The sequence below is a fragment of the Nestor notabilis genome, unplaced genomic scaffold, assembly GCF_000696875.1.
Source record: "Nestor notabilis isolate BGI_N333 unplaced genomic scaffold, ASM69687v1 scaffold3539, whole genome shotgun sequence".
Taxonomy (NCBI): domain Eukaryota; kingdom Metazoa; phylum Chordata; class Aves; order Psittaciformes; family Psittacidae; genus Nestor; species Nestor notabilis.
In genome coordinates this window covers 1-16,927 of record NW_009944850.1, presented here as the reverse complement: position 1 = coordinate 16,927, position 16,927 = coordinate 1, and the positions used below count along the sequence as shown (strand labels likewise).

General features: G+C 43.5%; 1 protein-coding gene across 1 annotated transcript in view; it reads right to left on the bottom strand.

Moving 5' to 3' along the window:
* The window catches only part of RSPH9 (radial spoke head 9 homolog (Chlamydomonas)), a gene marked incomplete at its 5' end in the record, with an annotated part of 19,029 nt that extends 2,107 nt beyond the window's left edge, over nt 1-16,922 (bottom strand). The window contains 4 exons of the mRNA XM_010022594.1: nt 15,078-15,224; nt 15,779-15,908; nt 16,493-16,655; nt 16,897-16,922. Of these exons, the coding sequence (XP_010020896.1) occupies nt 15,078-15,224; nt 15,779-15,908; nt 16,493-16,655; nt 16,897-16,922 (466 nt within the window). The remainder of the gene's footprint in view (nt 1-15,077; nt 15,225-15,778; nt 15,909-16,492; nt 16,656-16,896) is intronic.
* Nucleotides 16,923-16,927: the final 5 nt, after the last annotated feature.

Here is a 16,927-nt window from a genome sequence, read left to right as displayed (position 1 = left end):
GCCACCGGGTAATTAAATGGTAAGCAGGAATGCCTGCTTTCTGTGACAGTCACTGAACTGACAAACTGAGTCTGGCTGCAGGACACAAATACAGAAGAGACATTCACAGTCTTTAAAAACTCAGGAGATTTCTGCACTGGAAAACTTACTTCTGACTCAGTCACCTCCATGTTTCCACTAAAGACAAATAGCTGAAACCACAGTAAAGCAAAGCACTACTTAATACAGGGCAGGACCAGTACAGGTGTGTGCCATCTTTTCACCTTCCTTGCACTTGTGTGACATTCTAGTTAAAACATGAGCTAGTGTCTTCACAAGCAGTGGTTTCACATACAAGGCAACCCCAGTCTCCCACGCAGTCTCTCCAGTGCTTCTCATGGACACAAACTGGGCTGGATCTATGTCACACCTGAGTAAAAGCATATACTATGGTTCAGCCACTGGCATTAAAAATTCTGACTTACTGGGTCTCTGACAAAACCTGCATGTTCTTAAGAAACTTCATTACTTTGATAGCATGAAAACCCAGATGAAGAATACTTCACTACAAGGCAGATCATCCAGTGGCTGAAGCACTACAGCCATCTGCTGTCAAAGGACAAGCTTTCAGTTTCTTGAACTTTGCCTCTACAAGTTTCCAGTATTTGCTAGTGGCAGTAGCTAGACTATGCGCAGGGCTGTTGAGCAACAAGTGGCAAGGACATAGGTCTGAATATAATTGTGACAAATAACTTTTTCCATTTCTCCTTTGACCACTGAACTGACTTTGCTTTCAGTGCATGGTTCCTGCAGCTTGAACTTGCAGAAGTTATCTGCACACCCTTCATCCAAATACTGGTGGGTCTTGCTGCAGCTTTACACATTGGTTTGCAGGGGGGGGACTGTTGGAAGAGTTTCTCTGACAAATAGATAATGGAATGAGGAACTCTTACTGTCTGTTAGGACCAGGCCTCCAAGGAGCAAGTTTGTCAAGAATAGGACTGTGTCTTGCCTTGTTGGGTGGTGAAAGCCTTTAGGGATTATGTAGTTTGCTAACGGCTCATGACATACTGAAAGCATCCAACAGCCTGGGTACATGTGATAGCATGTATATATATGTTCATGTACACAGATGAACCCTCTGCCCCAAACTATTTACAAAGCACAAAAGGAAATGCCTGGAGCATGAGAAGTGGGAAAGGTGAGAGGGAAAGCAGGGGTATCAATGCTCTCAGGAACTGTAACTGGATTCAGACTTCTTTTTGCTGGACAAATTTGCAGAGAAGGTAGAGAAAATCAAGTTCAACTTGATTGAATCCCCATACCTATGCTCTGGGACAATAGAGTACACGGATCCATGATCTCCTGAGAACATGTATCCAGTGTCACACAGACTTATCAATTTCTATGGAGTAGAGATCAAAGGAACTTCCATGCACCTTCACACCTGGCAGAAATGGACAGATGTAATTGAAGACAGCTCCATTTACGTTTATGCTAGATCTCTGAAGGCTGTGATGTGCAGCTGCTTCATTTCCATATAGCCTGTCCAAGCTGCAAAATCTCAAAGGGTTCAAATTAATAAATGTGAGATGTTTGGGGAATACTAAGTTGTTATACTTTCAAGTTCTTCTCTGATCCTTGATTCTCCATCTATGTAAATATGCAAATATGGGCAATAAAGTTTTGCTGATGCTGCATAACTCTTCCTGTGAACTGAGGACAAAACAAGCAGGTTACTTCAGGTCAATCCCAACTGGACGGACAAAACATTGGTTGAGGATAGGAAAAAATTGTAAGAAACTGCCTGAAACTATAATGTCATCTTCACACAGATCCTGTTTGCAGCCAGAATTATGATTAGCCATAGAGCTGCTCTTTATTCTGCAGGGCCAAACAGCAGCAGCAGTGCCACCTTTACTAATCAAATCACTGGGGACATTTTTCTAACCCAGCTCTGAGAAGTTATTTATTCAGTACCCTTTTCCAGACTAGACTTTGCAACACACAAAACCAATTCAGACACTGCATTTGATACACAATGCTGGTGTCTGCCTTCTTTGAAGACATTACATTACAGTTCTGGAACCTATCTGCTTTTTTGGTCCTTTTCTTTAAAGTAAGAAATGAGAGTCCATTATCTCAATACTTATTTTCATAGAATCACAGAACAGTTTGGGTTGGAAGGGACCTTTAAGCTCATCCAGTTCCAACCCCCTGCCATGGGTAGGGACACCTTCCACTAGACCATGTCACCCAAGGCTCCATCCAACCTGGCCTTGAACATTACCAAGGATGCAGCATTCACCACTTCTCTGGGCAACCTGTGCCAGTGCCTCATCGCCCTCAGAGTAAAGGATTTCTTCCTAATGTCTAACCTAAGTCTACCCTAATTTTTTTCCATACCTCACCATGTTAGCATTTGAGGAAACTGTCCATGAAAAAAAAAAAAAATAAAAAAAATTAATTCATGAGACAGGGAGAAAGTGTTCTCCTTAAAATATCCAAGGGAACATTATTCTCTTCCATCACAGCTCAAATCTCACAATCTTCAAACATGGTACTTTTTCAGGCCCACCTTTCTTGTAGGAGTTTGAAATAATGATGTTATAAATCACTGCAAAAGTTCTTTAATCAGCAGCTAATGAACAGTATGAAATAATAGCTTAAAATTAATATGCCTTCTTTCCTCCTTCAAGAGAAAGTCTTAGAAATGCATCTAACAATACAATTTGAAAAGGGATGAGGAGAATTGAGAATTAAGAATTATGAAAATCAAATGCTTTTATCCTATTTTCTCACACACACACACACACCCCCGAACCTTCCCTGCTATTGTAAATTGTTCTTGGAGTAAAATCATTGCATAGGTAGCTGTAGGTCTGTATTACTATAAAAATGCAGAAGCAGGAAGCTGGGTTCAAATTCTTGCTAACATTGGCTCAGAATATCCCATGGCAGGCCCTGTGCTCATCACTGCCCCTGTGTCAGACAACAGGTCTCTTACTGGGAGGCTGGGAAGCTGTAAGAGAGCATCAATGTGTAAGGTACACCAAGACTCGTAGATAAAAGTTGTCAGGAAAAAAATTATTATTACTTGCATTAGAGGGAATGAAAGTAGAACTAGGAGACTTTCCTAGAGTTAAATACTGATTTTAACTTGCATCTGCGTGTGAGCTATAGCCTGTGTTGTCTGTAAATCAGGCTTCGTTACCATGCAAAGCCTCTGAGGTGCGGGGAACTGGAGGTCATTGCTCTCATGCTGGAGATTTCTAACAGTAACACTGTTCTGGTGAGGTTTCCATTCTTCAAAATACAGTATTTTTTTTAAGAGCAAGTTCATTCTTAAGCTGCACCCATCAAACCTAAGGAAGCCAAGCACTGTCTGTGCTGAAACCATTGCCTGTTGCTGCTCCAGAAGGGAAGGGAGGGAGCTGCTGTGTGGGAGGAAAGAGCATGGGAAAAATATCCGCTGGATGCAGATCTGGAGCTTCCTATTCCCACTTTGGATCAAGCTGCAGCCTCCACCCCTCCAAACATAGGCAGGAATTCTGCGGAGTTCCTTACATCTTTCCTAAACAAGAAAGTGCTTTGAAGATCCTGATGCTCACCCAGTGTTAAACCACTGCCTTTTTTATGGCCCTTCAACAGCTGCCAGGACACCAGGGCTGAATTTCAAAAGTCAACCTCCTTCTCAGCTTCTTCTTCCTTTCCAGTCGCCAATAGAAATCCCTGTCTCATAGCCCGTGTCTGTCTCAGCTATGGGCTGAATCTTGTAATCCACAGAGGCAAGAGGGTGCGTGAGATGTTAGCTTTTAAACAAAAGCCTTTTAAGAGGGCTGTTTGCAGAAGAACTTTCCTGCCGTAACTGGTCCACTTTCAGTATGACCTCTCATAACATTGCTGCTTTGGAGGTGATTCAGCAATGCCTCATTTCAGTGCAAGCTTGAGAAGAAACAGCTTTAAGAGCTAGACAGCCTGATAGAGAGGCTCCATGTCACAAATGCTCACAGAGGGTCATAAAAGTGACATTATCAATTCCTCTTCAAAGAAGGAAATGTCTCAAGGGAAAAGCAGCTACAGCATGGTTGCACTTACCGTTAACACGATATGCTGCCACAAGAGCAGGTTATAACATATCTTGCTGCAGTCAGTCCTGAGAGAGAGTGAAATACAGGGCAATAGGACAAATATTAACACCCAGAGCGGGGCAACGTAACCATTTCCCTTTGCAAAAGCAGCCGCTGCTTGGCTGCGTGACCCCAAGCATTTAGCTCTGACAAAGCTACACTACACCCGTGGGATTTAGCTTCTATTTGCCTCCAACAGAAAATCCTACACTGGGAAGAGTTTCCTACTTCTAATTTGCTGTCTGTAGGGAACAAAGACAAATTGCAAAGCACAGCAGCTGTAAGGAAAGGTCACTGTGCTCTGGCTTTCACCAAATTTCGACACACAAGACATTTCAAACACAGCCTACCAGCCATAAGGACATATCCATTCTTATGTGGGGCTCAAACTCCTTCATGCCACTTACTGGCTGCAAACTAAATCGCTTTCATTTGCCTGACACACCACCTGCACCCCATATGTTAACACGGCTGTCAATATTGCCAATTCCCCATATAACTATTTAATAATAATTAAATAAAAACACAGACTGGTTGCAGGTTCAGTACTGTTTTAAAGAGCCTCCAGAGCCAGGAAAGCACAGCTTACAAACAGTCAGATGCTGCCAAGAGGCTCTTGCATGGTCCTAATGCCTGCCACATCTCTGACACACAAATACAACCATGCCCAAACCTCAAAGTAAAGTGATCTTTCTTCAGAGGCTTTTTCTCCCCATTATCTTCTGCCACTGGGGACGTCTCTGTAGCAGAAGTAATTACAACAGGCCTGGGCCTTCTGTTTACACACAAAGTACCCGTTTCCCACTGACATAGAAGACTCGGGGACTGCAATGATGAATAGTATTTAGGTGCCTCTGAGTACTGGGTGAAATTCAGGCCATACTTAGACATCTGACAAGAGTGCTGCTTAATCCAGTTGAAGCAGCCTCTGTCCTCGAACCCTTATTCCCCTCCCTCATCACTCTTCCATCACAGAGACCACAAAAGTGTTTATTTACTGCTCAGTGAACCAGGTCAGGGAAATGATCTGGCTGAAAAATAGTCTAGCCAAAAATAAAGTTATTTTTTCAGCTGGAATCTGGCTGCACAGCCAGCAATGCCAACACAAAAGAACAGACAATACACAGACATAAATGAGCAGCAGAGGATGGTAAGGACTGAAAAAGCTAGCACGGAAGTAATACACATTAAATTACAGCCTCCATTATCACCCAGTTAGTTTGCCCTTTAGTCATAAATCCACCTGATAACTAGAATAGAGCTATAATCTTTTTTACATTTTGTTGTTGTTTTTAAGAAAAAGATGCACACTTTGCACAGAAAGCATCCAGAACAAAGATTCAGAATGGGGCTGTGCACTATAGGAAACAGCAAGACAATATGCCATCAGAACTTATGAGGAGTAGGAAAAACTGATTTAAATCCCTGCTATCTGAATTCTGACAACTACAATACAGACCGTTGTATTTTGAGTCTTCTGTAGTACATTTGGAAACCTCTCAGAGTGGCAATGCACCCTCCTTTCAAAGCACAAGTTTATGCTGGATCTCATCACACTCCATATTTCTTGTTCAGCTGGTCGCTTTGGAAACGTTTCTGGAGCGTGCCCGGAGTCACGTAGCATCTACCTGGGGAGCCCCTGCATTAATCCGTCACCTTCGTGGGCTCCTGTGAGCCCATTGGTTGGTAGAAAGAAAAAGAAGGAGTCTCTCGCTCCTCCCTGCTCTGAATGAAAGACGCTTCCTCTAAATCTTGCTACAGGATTTCAGGCTCAATTCAGCTTCTTTGGGGCTTTTGTCACCAAACAAATGTGATGTCTTTGAAAGAAAGATTAACAGTTTGATGAAAAGATGCAAGGGACAGCTTTGTTCTAGCCTGCATCCCCCTAGAGCTTTCGGTCACTGTCACTTTCTTACCCACGGGAGAATATCTGTCTGACTCTCAGAGGAGATTATGGCCACCTTGTAAGATTCTGCCTCTCCTGGTAACAAAGCACTGGCCACTTTGAGGAGGTGATAATGATGAACAGGGGCTGGATTAGGGGCAAAGAACCTCACATTGATCTCTGAATTCTGAGGGAACACAAAGCATTTGATGCTGGGATTCAAAACCCACCGAATACTTAGGGCACATCCAATTCACTCTCCTCCAGGAGGGGTGAGGCTACAAGCCCTGTCAGTTTCCCAGTTGTACTTCTTACCTCATCACCAAATTAGCAGGACTAGTTAAAAGGGTTTAGGATGAGGAACAGATGGCACAGATTATAAACTGTCCATGTTTTCATACTAAACCAGATATGAATTCTGGCCCAAATTACCTGAAGAGTTTACTAGTTTCTGAGAGGACTGTCGCACTGAGCATATCCCCACAGTTGTGCTGATAATCAAGCTAATTCAGACCACTGAAGATGGCTAAGCATCTTCCAATGCTTGGGATGGCCTAACTATCTCTGTACGGCACAATTGTGGTACAAATATACCCATATATGAACTGTCCTTTTCCTTTTACACAGCCACACACCCCTTCAGCATGCAGAATTCCAATCCATGTGATACTTGTGTACAGTAAAACAAGATAACACCCACTGACTTCCTCCCTGCAAAAGTTCTATGGCCACAGGGACAGCAAACAGCAGAGCAAAGCAATTCTGCAGGGCTGGCACTAATGCCAACCGCTTCACAGGCAGGAGCTACCACTTCTTATGTGGAGTCCCTTCAGAAATAGATCACTCCCAGCAAAAACTGATCTCGTTCTGACTTCAGTGACACATACTCTGCCCTGTGCTTTCCCCCACAGGTAATTTTTCATCATTCTCTAGAGAAAGGGTTAGGCCAAGGCTGACTGATGTGGTGATAGAACTACAACTTCTGGTTCTAAGAGGCTTTACCAGCATTTCCCATCATTTCAGCAAGAACTTCATCTCGTTTTCATGTTTAGTGAACCAGGAGCTGGAATGGACACAGGGTAGGCCATGGTTTCTTCTACCGGGAGGAAAAAAAGTACAATCCCTGGAAAGCTGCTAGGAAGACTCTGCTTCTGTCCTCATTCTTCCACTGCGGCAGTCAGCTGAGCAAAGGACTCCACCACAGCTCTCAGATGATGGGCAGCTCTGCTCCAGTATAAACTCATCCAAGGCCTCTGACTAAACAAGGCCCCTGAGGTGATAATGACCTAGGATCCTAAAGCAGTGAATGCACTGCTTTATTATCCATAGATGCAAAGCCCAAGGAAAACAGGCTCCTTTCCAGAAATCAAGGCAGACCATGGACAGCCAGTCAAAAGCTATAATAGTAGCTGGCTCTGGAGTCCTCCTGCTGTGCTGCCATGTGAGAGGTTCCAATCTGATCTTGAACTCCTGAGCTGGCAGCACCCCAGCTTGCAGGAGAGACAACATCTTGTCTTGCTCCCAGGCAACTCTCCCAGGTCACTGCAGGAATGGCCTTAACAGCCTCTAAAGGTTCCCCAGCCCACACATCACTAGCAACAACGAAGAGCGTGTCTACTTTTGAAGGATGTAGGAGACATGTTTATGTATTTGTGTATGTCCATTTCATGCCTGTGATCGCTAAGGATGATAAGAAAGCTACTGGAAAGCCCAGTGACCATTCCAGAAATTGCCTAAGCTTGGAAGGGACAGACTATCTTCTCCATACCTACAGTTCAGGAGGTCAATATACCACACACAGTCTGGAAACTCAGGACATAGCTTCTCCTCAATTTGATGCTGCTCTTCGTGCTTTCTTTCTCATTTTACTTCTCTGTGATTTCCTTTTCTGTGCTCAGCACTGACAATGCTGGCACCAGAGTGCGCCCTGCTGGAAGGTAGCAGCTACGGCCATCCTAGGATTATTTCTAAGGATGGCCGACTTCAGTTCTAACAGAGAAATGCAGGTACCAGTGCTGCAACTAATAACTCACTGAGCCAGCTACTGGGTTCGAGTCTCACAAATGAAAGCCGACTGTTCTGGTGCACAGTAATCTGTTTTACTCCTTCTGTACCGCTGTGTTATAAAGCTTATTTGTCAAAACCACTTGTATAAGTGGCAGGTGACTCCATGGGATACTGTACCTCAGTTTCGCACATTCACTGAGCCTAAAGATTACCTCTCCTAACCAGGAATAAGGATAGCTGTGAGCCACATGAGGTATTTCACTCTATATTTTGGCTACCTCTTTTTTTCCTTGCTAACACGAAGCACTGCCCTCTCATTCATTATGGGTCTTTTAGTTTGGATTTCAGTGAGACAGCTTGAAAAGCCTTGTCCCCGTGTGGCTCTTGGCAGGCTAAGAAGTGCTCTTGCTCTCAGCTTTCACAGAGCTGGGGAGGTGCTGCTTATTGTTAAGCAACGAAAGGGGAGGGCTCAGGTCACATCTGTGAAATGTTAGCAGAGAAGGGAGTCTGGGCGAAAGTAGGTGGCCAGCACAGCATAGCACTTTGCTGGATTTTGCAAGGCCACTGGGGAGATAGGCAACCATTTGTCTTAGAGCCCTGATAACGGGCCAACTTGCTCTCCGCTGGCTAGCTGAGGGTTGTAAATACCTCTGCAGACACAGACTCTTCAAATGGCTGGAGACGAAGTTGATAGGGGATTAATCGCCTGGAGGTGGAGTGAAAAGGGAGTTAATTAGCTGTGCTAATGCATGGAGATAAAGCAGGTTCCTGCCTCCTTGCCTTCTTCCTTCCAGCACCTGGGGTTTTGGGCAGCCAAGATGGGGCAACAAAAATGGCCCTTGAGAGCAGCCAAAGGAAACTATCTCCCACTTAGAAATGCAACCTCTCCATCTTCAAGGGCCCATTAAGCACCAGCTTTTGCTAAACTGATAACGAGTGTGCTAATGAAGCTCAGAGGACAGGAGGTTAGTGTTTTAACCCAGGCTACTGTTCAACAAGTTTACAGAAAGGTTAGTGCCAAAAGTATTCAAACAAGGAAATAGCCACAAATCCCTTTGTCTGTAATGCTGTATAAAGAATGCTCCAAATGCACTTTGAGGTGAAAAAATAGAGCTACAGACCGAGTGGCTGTCACTCCCTCCACAGCCAAAATGGTAAAGAAACTGAAATGCTCTTCTGTCTAGGTACTATAGCTGAATCTTGAAACAGCAAGTAGACAACTCACTGTCATCTCCCGTGCCACTATATACATATTTAGAATAATGCTATGAAGTCTTCACCAGCCTTACAGTCAGCAATTACATCTGAAAGGTCTCAACTCCCCAGTTTAGCCTCCACAATGGACAACGGTAAGTCAAGAATCTCCTCGATCCTCCTTTGAGCCCTCAGGCATCATGGTTCAGAAAGCAAAGCCAGCTGTACTGAGTCCTGCGCTTAGAGCCACTGTCTCAGGAACCGATGGTCACCTTTATTATTGTCACTGACAACGAAGAAGCCCAAGATAAACATCACCCTCCGTGGCTGTTGTCAAGTTTACAAGCCAGTTGTACCAGGAAATCATCTGTTCTGGACTCCTACATACCACTGCCCATTAGACTGAACTCAGTCACTCATGTCTTGGACTAGCAACTTATATTTGCATTTGGCTAAAACACAATTCCCAGGAGACATCCAGCATGATGTTAAGATGCCAAAAGACACAGACTCATCCGCTGCCCTTGCTAGGCTGGCAATCATTTCACTGTTTAAATTTGTACCTAATTTTTCACTGTAGTTTTTCTAGCTATAATTTTCAGCTGCTGATTCCTGTTACGCCTTTTTTCTCTGCTACACTAAATAGATCTTCAGTACTAATACTTAAACCCCATGGAGTATTTACACAGTGTAATACAGTCATTCTCCTGTTATTTTCTGCAAGATAAACAGACTGAACTGTTTATGTCTCTTACCAGCCCTTGAGTCATTTTGTGGTTCTTTTCTGCGACTGTCCAGTTTTGCAATGTGCAGTAATCCAGTTATGATTCCACTAGCAGTAGATGCAAAAGTAAAGTCACGTCCCTGTTCCTATTTGCTAGGCCTTTGTTTGTACATCTGTAGATCAAATTAGCCTTTAAGTCTCAGGACCTGACTGGGAGCTGGTGTTCAAGGGGTTGTGTCTCAATTTCCTTTTTCAGCCATAGCTTCCAAAATATAATTCTCAAATTGTAGGCTTCCAGTCCCTGCTTTTAGATATGTGACTTGGTAGATAGATACATCAAAATGTAGCTTTATTTAGGTAAACCCAGTTTGCCAGATCTCTGTAGCTGTCCTGCCCTTGTCATTATTTGTCTCTCCACCAATCTTCTACTTCCAGATCACTTATAAATAGGTTGAAGAATATCAGTACTGGCACTGGTCCCAGCTGAAGCCCCCTCTGATCCCTTCCAAAAATACACTCATTCAGTGATTTCTGAATCACAGCTACTAGTCAAGATAAGTCATGGGGAATATTTCTGCAATGACGGGATTTATTAAAGGTTAACATCGTAAGCATGCCACAAGTCTCCCGAGATAATGATTTCATTAGTAACTTACTTGGCTTTGCCATTTTCATTTTTTGACCCCTGGTAAAGGTCATCTAACTCCATCCTCCCTTAGAAAACAGTCTGAAAACTGTCTGAAACAGTATTTTATTTTCTTAATTTGATTCACCTCTTAAATAAAAAAATGAAAATTTCTTATCACCCTTTTTACCACCGCTACTTAATGACACTTTCCAGTACCATTGCTGGAAATGTCAATGCTTTCTTTTCTTCTCAATATAGGTGGAAAAAAATCCTCCTTACAGTTGTCATGGATTACTCCAGGATATCCCAGCTTCCTTTGTCATTTTTTACTCATATTGTAGATTGCAATTTATATCAATCCTTAGTTGTTCCCACTTTAATGCATTTCCTTTTATATTGATTTTTAAATTCTTTAAAAATTTAAATACTTTACATTTAAATCCTACTCTTATTCAGCAGTGAACTGTGATAGGCAGCTATTTATTGACTGGCAGCCATGACTTTTGAATAAAGTCTTCTATATAAGTCTTATTTCCACTCAGATCTTTTCCTATCTACATTTTTCTTTTCCTTTGCCTAGGACACACCTCCCCTCCTGCATCAGTTTTTAACAGTGCCCTGTTGGGGTCCCTTATCTCCATATCAAAGTAATCTATCCAAGTCAGTGATCTGCAACAAACCTTCAGAGTCAAGTTACTGCTTTACTGAACCACAGTTTGAAAGCATGAAAGAAATGAATTCATCATCTCCTGTTTTACTTCCAAGCTTTCCATTCTGCACTAGCACATTAGGCTTTCTCCCATCCCCTTCATTTATCCTTGCAGAATGTATCATTGCCTGATCCAATACCATGGTCACAGTAAAATCATCCTTCTCTCTCCCTTTTCACTTTCCCTATCATGTCAATGCCTGACAAGTGGCTATTATTTCATATCTACGCAACATTAGGTCATGAAGTGAAAATGCTGTAGGCATGATAGGAATTACTGCTATTTGCTTTGCCATTCCATTATCTACAAGCACATGTAAAACTGCCACAACTCTAGCTCCTGAAATGCTATCGCCCAGGGTGCTGAACTCCACGCAGCAGAAAAGACCACACTGGCAATCTGCCAGGAGCTGAAAGGCTACATCTAATTGTGCATAAAGTTGAGCAGATTGTCTGCTTAGACTAGAGCAAACAAGCTTATCTTTAATGCAGACATATGGCAGCAAAACCTACAGATCCCAGCATGCAAAGTTCTGGCCAGCTGGCCATTTGGATCAGAATGAAGCATTACATGATCTGACACTGTGGTGACAGAAGATCAGTATCGCAAGCAGTCCATGTCTAAAAAAGCACTCCATGTCCAAACTCAAATTCAAGAGTTTGGCTCAAAAAGCTGAAGATTTTAAGGGGGATAAACCAACTGAATTTGCTTTTGAGACAGGATTCACACTCTCCCACTTTTCTCTACAATCTTTTTTTTTTTTTTAATGTGGGGTTTTTAATAAAAGCTAAGTCACAGTCACTTGTCTCTGGAAGCTGAGACATCAAGAAAAAACAGACTCACAGTATGATTAGGGGAGGAGCAGCAACATATTCTGAACTCTTAAAGTTCAGATAACCCAATAGACACACAGACGGGATCTGGAACCTTCAATCACGACAGATATCACTGGTAAAGATAAGAGTGGCAGACAGTTTTGTTACAAAACTCCAGGTTTTCCAATCTTGCACTAAACTCTCTGCTTTTACCATCGTTTCCCTTATTCAGCCTGGTTTTAACTTCCTTTCTTCCCACCTCTCAGCTGTCATATAAAACGTTCTCTCTGCCTCCAACTTTCCATTCTGTAAGACACCTCTGCTCTCCTATAATGACACACCATACATTTTATGACAGTTACCCCCTTGACAGCCGTCACAGAGGCTCAGTCTCCAACTTATGAAGAAAACTATTCCAACAGAGTTGTTACTTTTAGACAAGTTAAGATTAGCCCTTAATCTCTCAGTACTGTTTTTCAGGTCTTTTAAGGTGCTAGGGAAATTCTAGCCAGTGCAGGCTGGAAGCATCACTCAGATGTCACTCAGCCCCAGTCCACTTCTTGTGTATTTGTTAAGGGCAGAGACAATTCTCGCTTCAGTCACAGTTCTAGATGCAATAGATTTGGGAATTCATACTTGTGCTCTGACAATAATTGTTCAAGAGAAGATCTAGCCAGGAAAGGCAAGAAAAGCTTCAGGTCAAAATGAAGGGATTTGACAGAGCTATGCACAATGTGTCAGGAAATACAAAAAGTGCTGTCTGCTCTGGGTCAGGAACAACACACACTGGCAGAGCTGAAGGAAGGTAATCCAAGAACCAGTGTTTGAGTGCCTTGCAGCCAGGAGTGAGTGACTTCGGCAGAGCTATGCTGATAAAATCACAGAATCATAGAATCATAGAATAGTTAGGGTTGGAAGGGACCTTAAGATCATCTAGTTCCAACCCCCCTGCCATGAGCAGGGACACCACACACTAAACTATGCTGCCCAAGGCTCTGTCCAGCCTGGCCTTAAACTCCTCCAGGGTTGGAGCATTCACAACTTCCTTGGGCAACCTATTCCAGTGCCTCACCACCCTCACTGTGAAGAGCTTCTTCCTTATATCTAACCTAAAGTTCCCCTGTTTAAGTTTAAACCCATTACCCCTTTGTCCTACCACTAGAGCCCCTAATGAAGAGTCCCTCCCCAGTATCCTTGTAGGTCCCCTTCAGATACTGGAAGGCTGCTATGAGGTCTCCACGCAGCCTTCTCTTCTCCAAGGCTGAACAGTCCCAACTTTCTCAGCCTAGCCTGTGTCTGCCCTCTGTTCTTTCCCACACACACACATTTTCACAAGCAACCAGTACTGTAGGCAACCTGAATGCTTGTTAAATGGAGGGTGGGTTGATCTTTCTTTAATGTTAGAGCTCATGTCTGCATGTGATAGAGTGCAATTAGAGAGGCTACATGCCTTGCTGATCCTGTAACCAGTTCCTGTCTTACTTCCTTTGCCTGAAAAGCTCATTCCATCAATCCTCAGGTCCAGTCAAAAATGAGCAGGACAGAGCAGCCGGAGCTGCATAGGTACCATGATGAATCTTCTTCTCCATTAAGAAGCACTCAGCTTCCCTTGAGCACAGGTAGTCTTTGAGAGGTAACTCTTCTGAGGAGACTGAAATCTGCACTAACAACCACAAACTCCCAGGAAGGGGGCAAAGGTCCACAGTAACACAGACCTCAGGTTGCCTCAAGAAGACAAACATGACACTGGCACAGCTGAAATGCCATAAGAAACTGCAGCTAAAGTTTTCTTAGGAGTTATCTAGTACCTAATCCCTTGTGCAGTACTAATTTTTTGAGACAAAAGGGACAGCTGATTGACCCAGTGTACGCAAAAATGTGCAGTCTCTCCAGACTGCACCTCTGGACTGCATGGACATTCCCACTAAATTGAACAATGGTTTAGATTTTCTTGCTGTTTATGCTCTGAACAGTCAGAAATGTTCAGAACACAGGCAGGAGCTCACTAGGTTCGGTCTTAGGTTTTGAGGGTTTTTTTTCCCCAAAGGAAAGACTGGAAAATATGTGTGTGTGTGTGTGTGTGTAAAGTCTGAGAAGCTATTTACAGCACTGGCAATTCACTGACCTTCCAGCCAATTCCATCTGGCACAGGTCACCTACTGTCCTATCTTGCTACTTCAGGATAGGAAAAAAACAGCAAAGCTAAGTTCTGACTGTGTCCCAAGAATCTTTCTAGACAGCAGAATGTGAAAACACTTGGCCCAATTAAAAAAGAAAATTAAAAAAAATGCAGCAAATCAGCAAAAAGCAGTTAGAAGCAAGTAACAAGTTGTTCCATCTCTTTAGAGAAATATCCTGCCAGACATCTGTAGAAGAGGCTTTAAATACATTTAACAGTTGTCCAGCAGAACAGTAGAGATGTGATCTGAAGGTACATTCCAGGATGCACATCTTTCTTTCTCCTTCACGGTGAGTAATCCCACTGAAGTACAGATTATTCTACACTGCAGCATTTCTATCAGAGTTTATCAAAGGAACTTTTGAATTCAGCCTCTCAAAGATATCAGTTTAGTGTTAATGAGAGCCCATTTAGATAAAGAGCAGCAATACTGGGTGGGACAAGAGGTGTGAATTACTTCAAACCATATAAATTTCCTCTATCAGTGGTGGAGTTATCTCTCCCCAGAGGAACACCAGCTACCACAGGCTTTACAGAAGTCAGGCCAGAATATGGCACTCAGGCAGAAGGAAGGCACTGCTGGTGTGGTCAGACCTGTGGAAAGTACATGACAGCCGTGGTACACTTACATGTTACCATTGTGAGCCTTTAGAATTACTTAAAAAGAGAATTAAGTACAATATGTAGTAAAGGATAAAGTTGCTTTACAGATTTGCATAAGCAAATACCAGCTCTACAGTAACCCACACCTCGTTGCCTTGGCATTTCCCAGACTACTCTGACTGCATTCCATTTCAATTGTAACTGTTGATTCTGCTACCTTTACCTTGTGGGATATCATGCTCCAGAGAGTCTAGAAAGTCAGTGGATGGGTCCAGATCAGCCTTTTCCAGCAGGGTTTTATTCTTCAGGTTAACAGGCTCAGTAAAATGGAAATAGGAACTTAATTTTTTTGCCTCTGTGAAAGAAAGACCTGCAAAAAGCCATTGGTGACCTGCATTAATACAGCAAGCTAGACTAACATTCATCGTACCATCCAATACCATATTGTTTCTCTAACACCCACAAAACCACAATTTTTCTTCAGTGGACTCCACAGAAGATCAAAGGCTTGCCAGAAACAGGGCAGCAGCACTCCCTGACGCTGTGCATTGCAGACCATGCTAACTGCAGCCCCAGAGAACCAGTAGACACTGAGTGGAGACCAACCCCCTGTGCCCATTTGGTTGCATCCTGTGTCTAGATGGAGAATTCACTGCAGCTATAATTGCTAAACACCGACATAAACTACACACAGACAAATGGAACTACAGGTTTAATGATTCAGAGCCATTACTAACTCCCCTCCCACCTTCCAGAGTTGAATCATGCACCTGAACATGAGTGGCATTGAATTCTCTCCTCCTGTTCATCTTAACCAAGAAAAAATAAATCTGAAATCAAAACATCAACTAGAGAAAGTCATCTTAATTTACAGCCTTTATGATCAAAGTACAGTTGGTCCTGATAAAGAAAATGAGACTTTACCTTCAAAGTTTCTGTTTTCATGCACAGACCCAAGAGGTGTCTTCACAAATGCCCCCCGGGGGATGATACCAACTGCTCTGTCTATCTGTTCTATTGTAGCCACAAGGCGGACCTCCTCCTTGATCGAGAACTTTAAAGAAAAATAGGCAAATTTTAAAGGCAGGACTAGCCTTGTTGCCATTTCTGGAAATAAACTCGAGGTGACAGTAGAAACCACAACTGACTCATCAGCTTGGAGCCCAATGGCACTGGGAGAAGGACATCAAATCAAACATTCTTCTCATGAGATATGACAGTAAATGTGGCTAGAAGCAGACAGTTAAGACTCACCAGAGGGTTAATTATCCCTCCCTCTCTCCATCCATCCTTTCCGCCCTCTCAATTAAGCTTATCACTTTTCTATTCATTTATAAAGGATGATGCCTGCATTTCTGTTAAAGCTTCAGAAACTGCAGTGAGGATCTGTACCAACTGCGCATAATAAAACATAAGGGAGATATAGTATTTCTGAGATGTGTCTTAACTCCAGGAGAAACTGAAATAAGAGTTCAGTCAAGAAGCTGTTACTACACAATGACAGCAAAGAGAAAATTGTGTGTATTTTGCCTGAGCTCAGGCTGCTTATTACAAAAAAGGAGAAGAAGCAACCACCTGTCCAGTGTGAGAGGGTACAACTGTAGCTAAGACAGTTCAGAAGTGTTTTGCTGTATTTACCTCCTTACCACCTTCAATCAGCTTTTCAGCATCTTCTGCATTTATCTCTGCAAACTCATACGCAAAAGAAGGATCCCCCTGGAAGCGGCCCATCAGCTGCTCAGCCTGCGCAATCATCTCCTTTGTCACTGGTGGCAGGAGACTCCATTCCACGCAGTTCAAACTGCCAGGACAAGCACGCCACAGGCCTGAGCCCGCGGAAGAACAAGGATTGATGCAGCCTTGCCAGCAGCCTCAGGGGCCAGCCAGGCTCCCTCCAGGAGAGCTGGGCAGCTCACCCTGGCTCCCCAGTCCTCACTCTTCTCCCACCAGCTCCCAAACCGGCCTCCCCGGTCCCACCCCCTCCCAGGGGGCTGCCCGTCCCCTGCATGGAGCGGCAGTGAGGCCCGTCCCGGCCTCCGCACCTGTAGAGGCGGCTGCGGGGCGCGGCGCGGT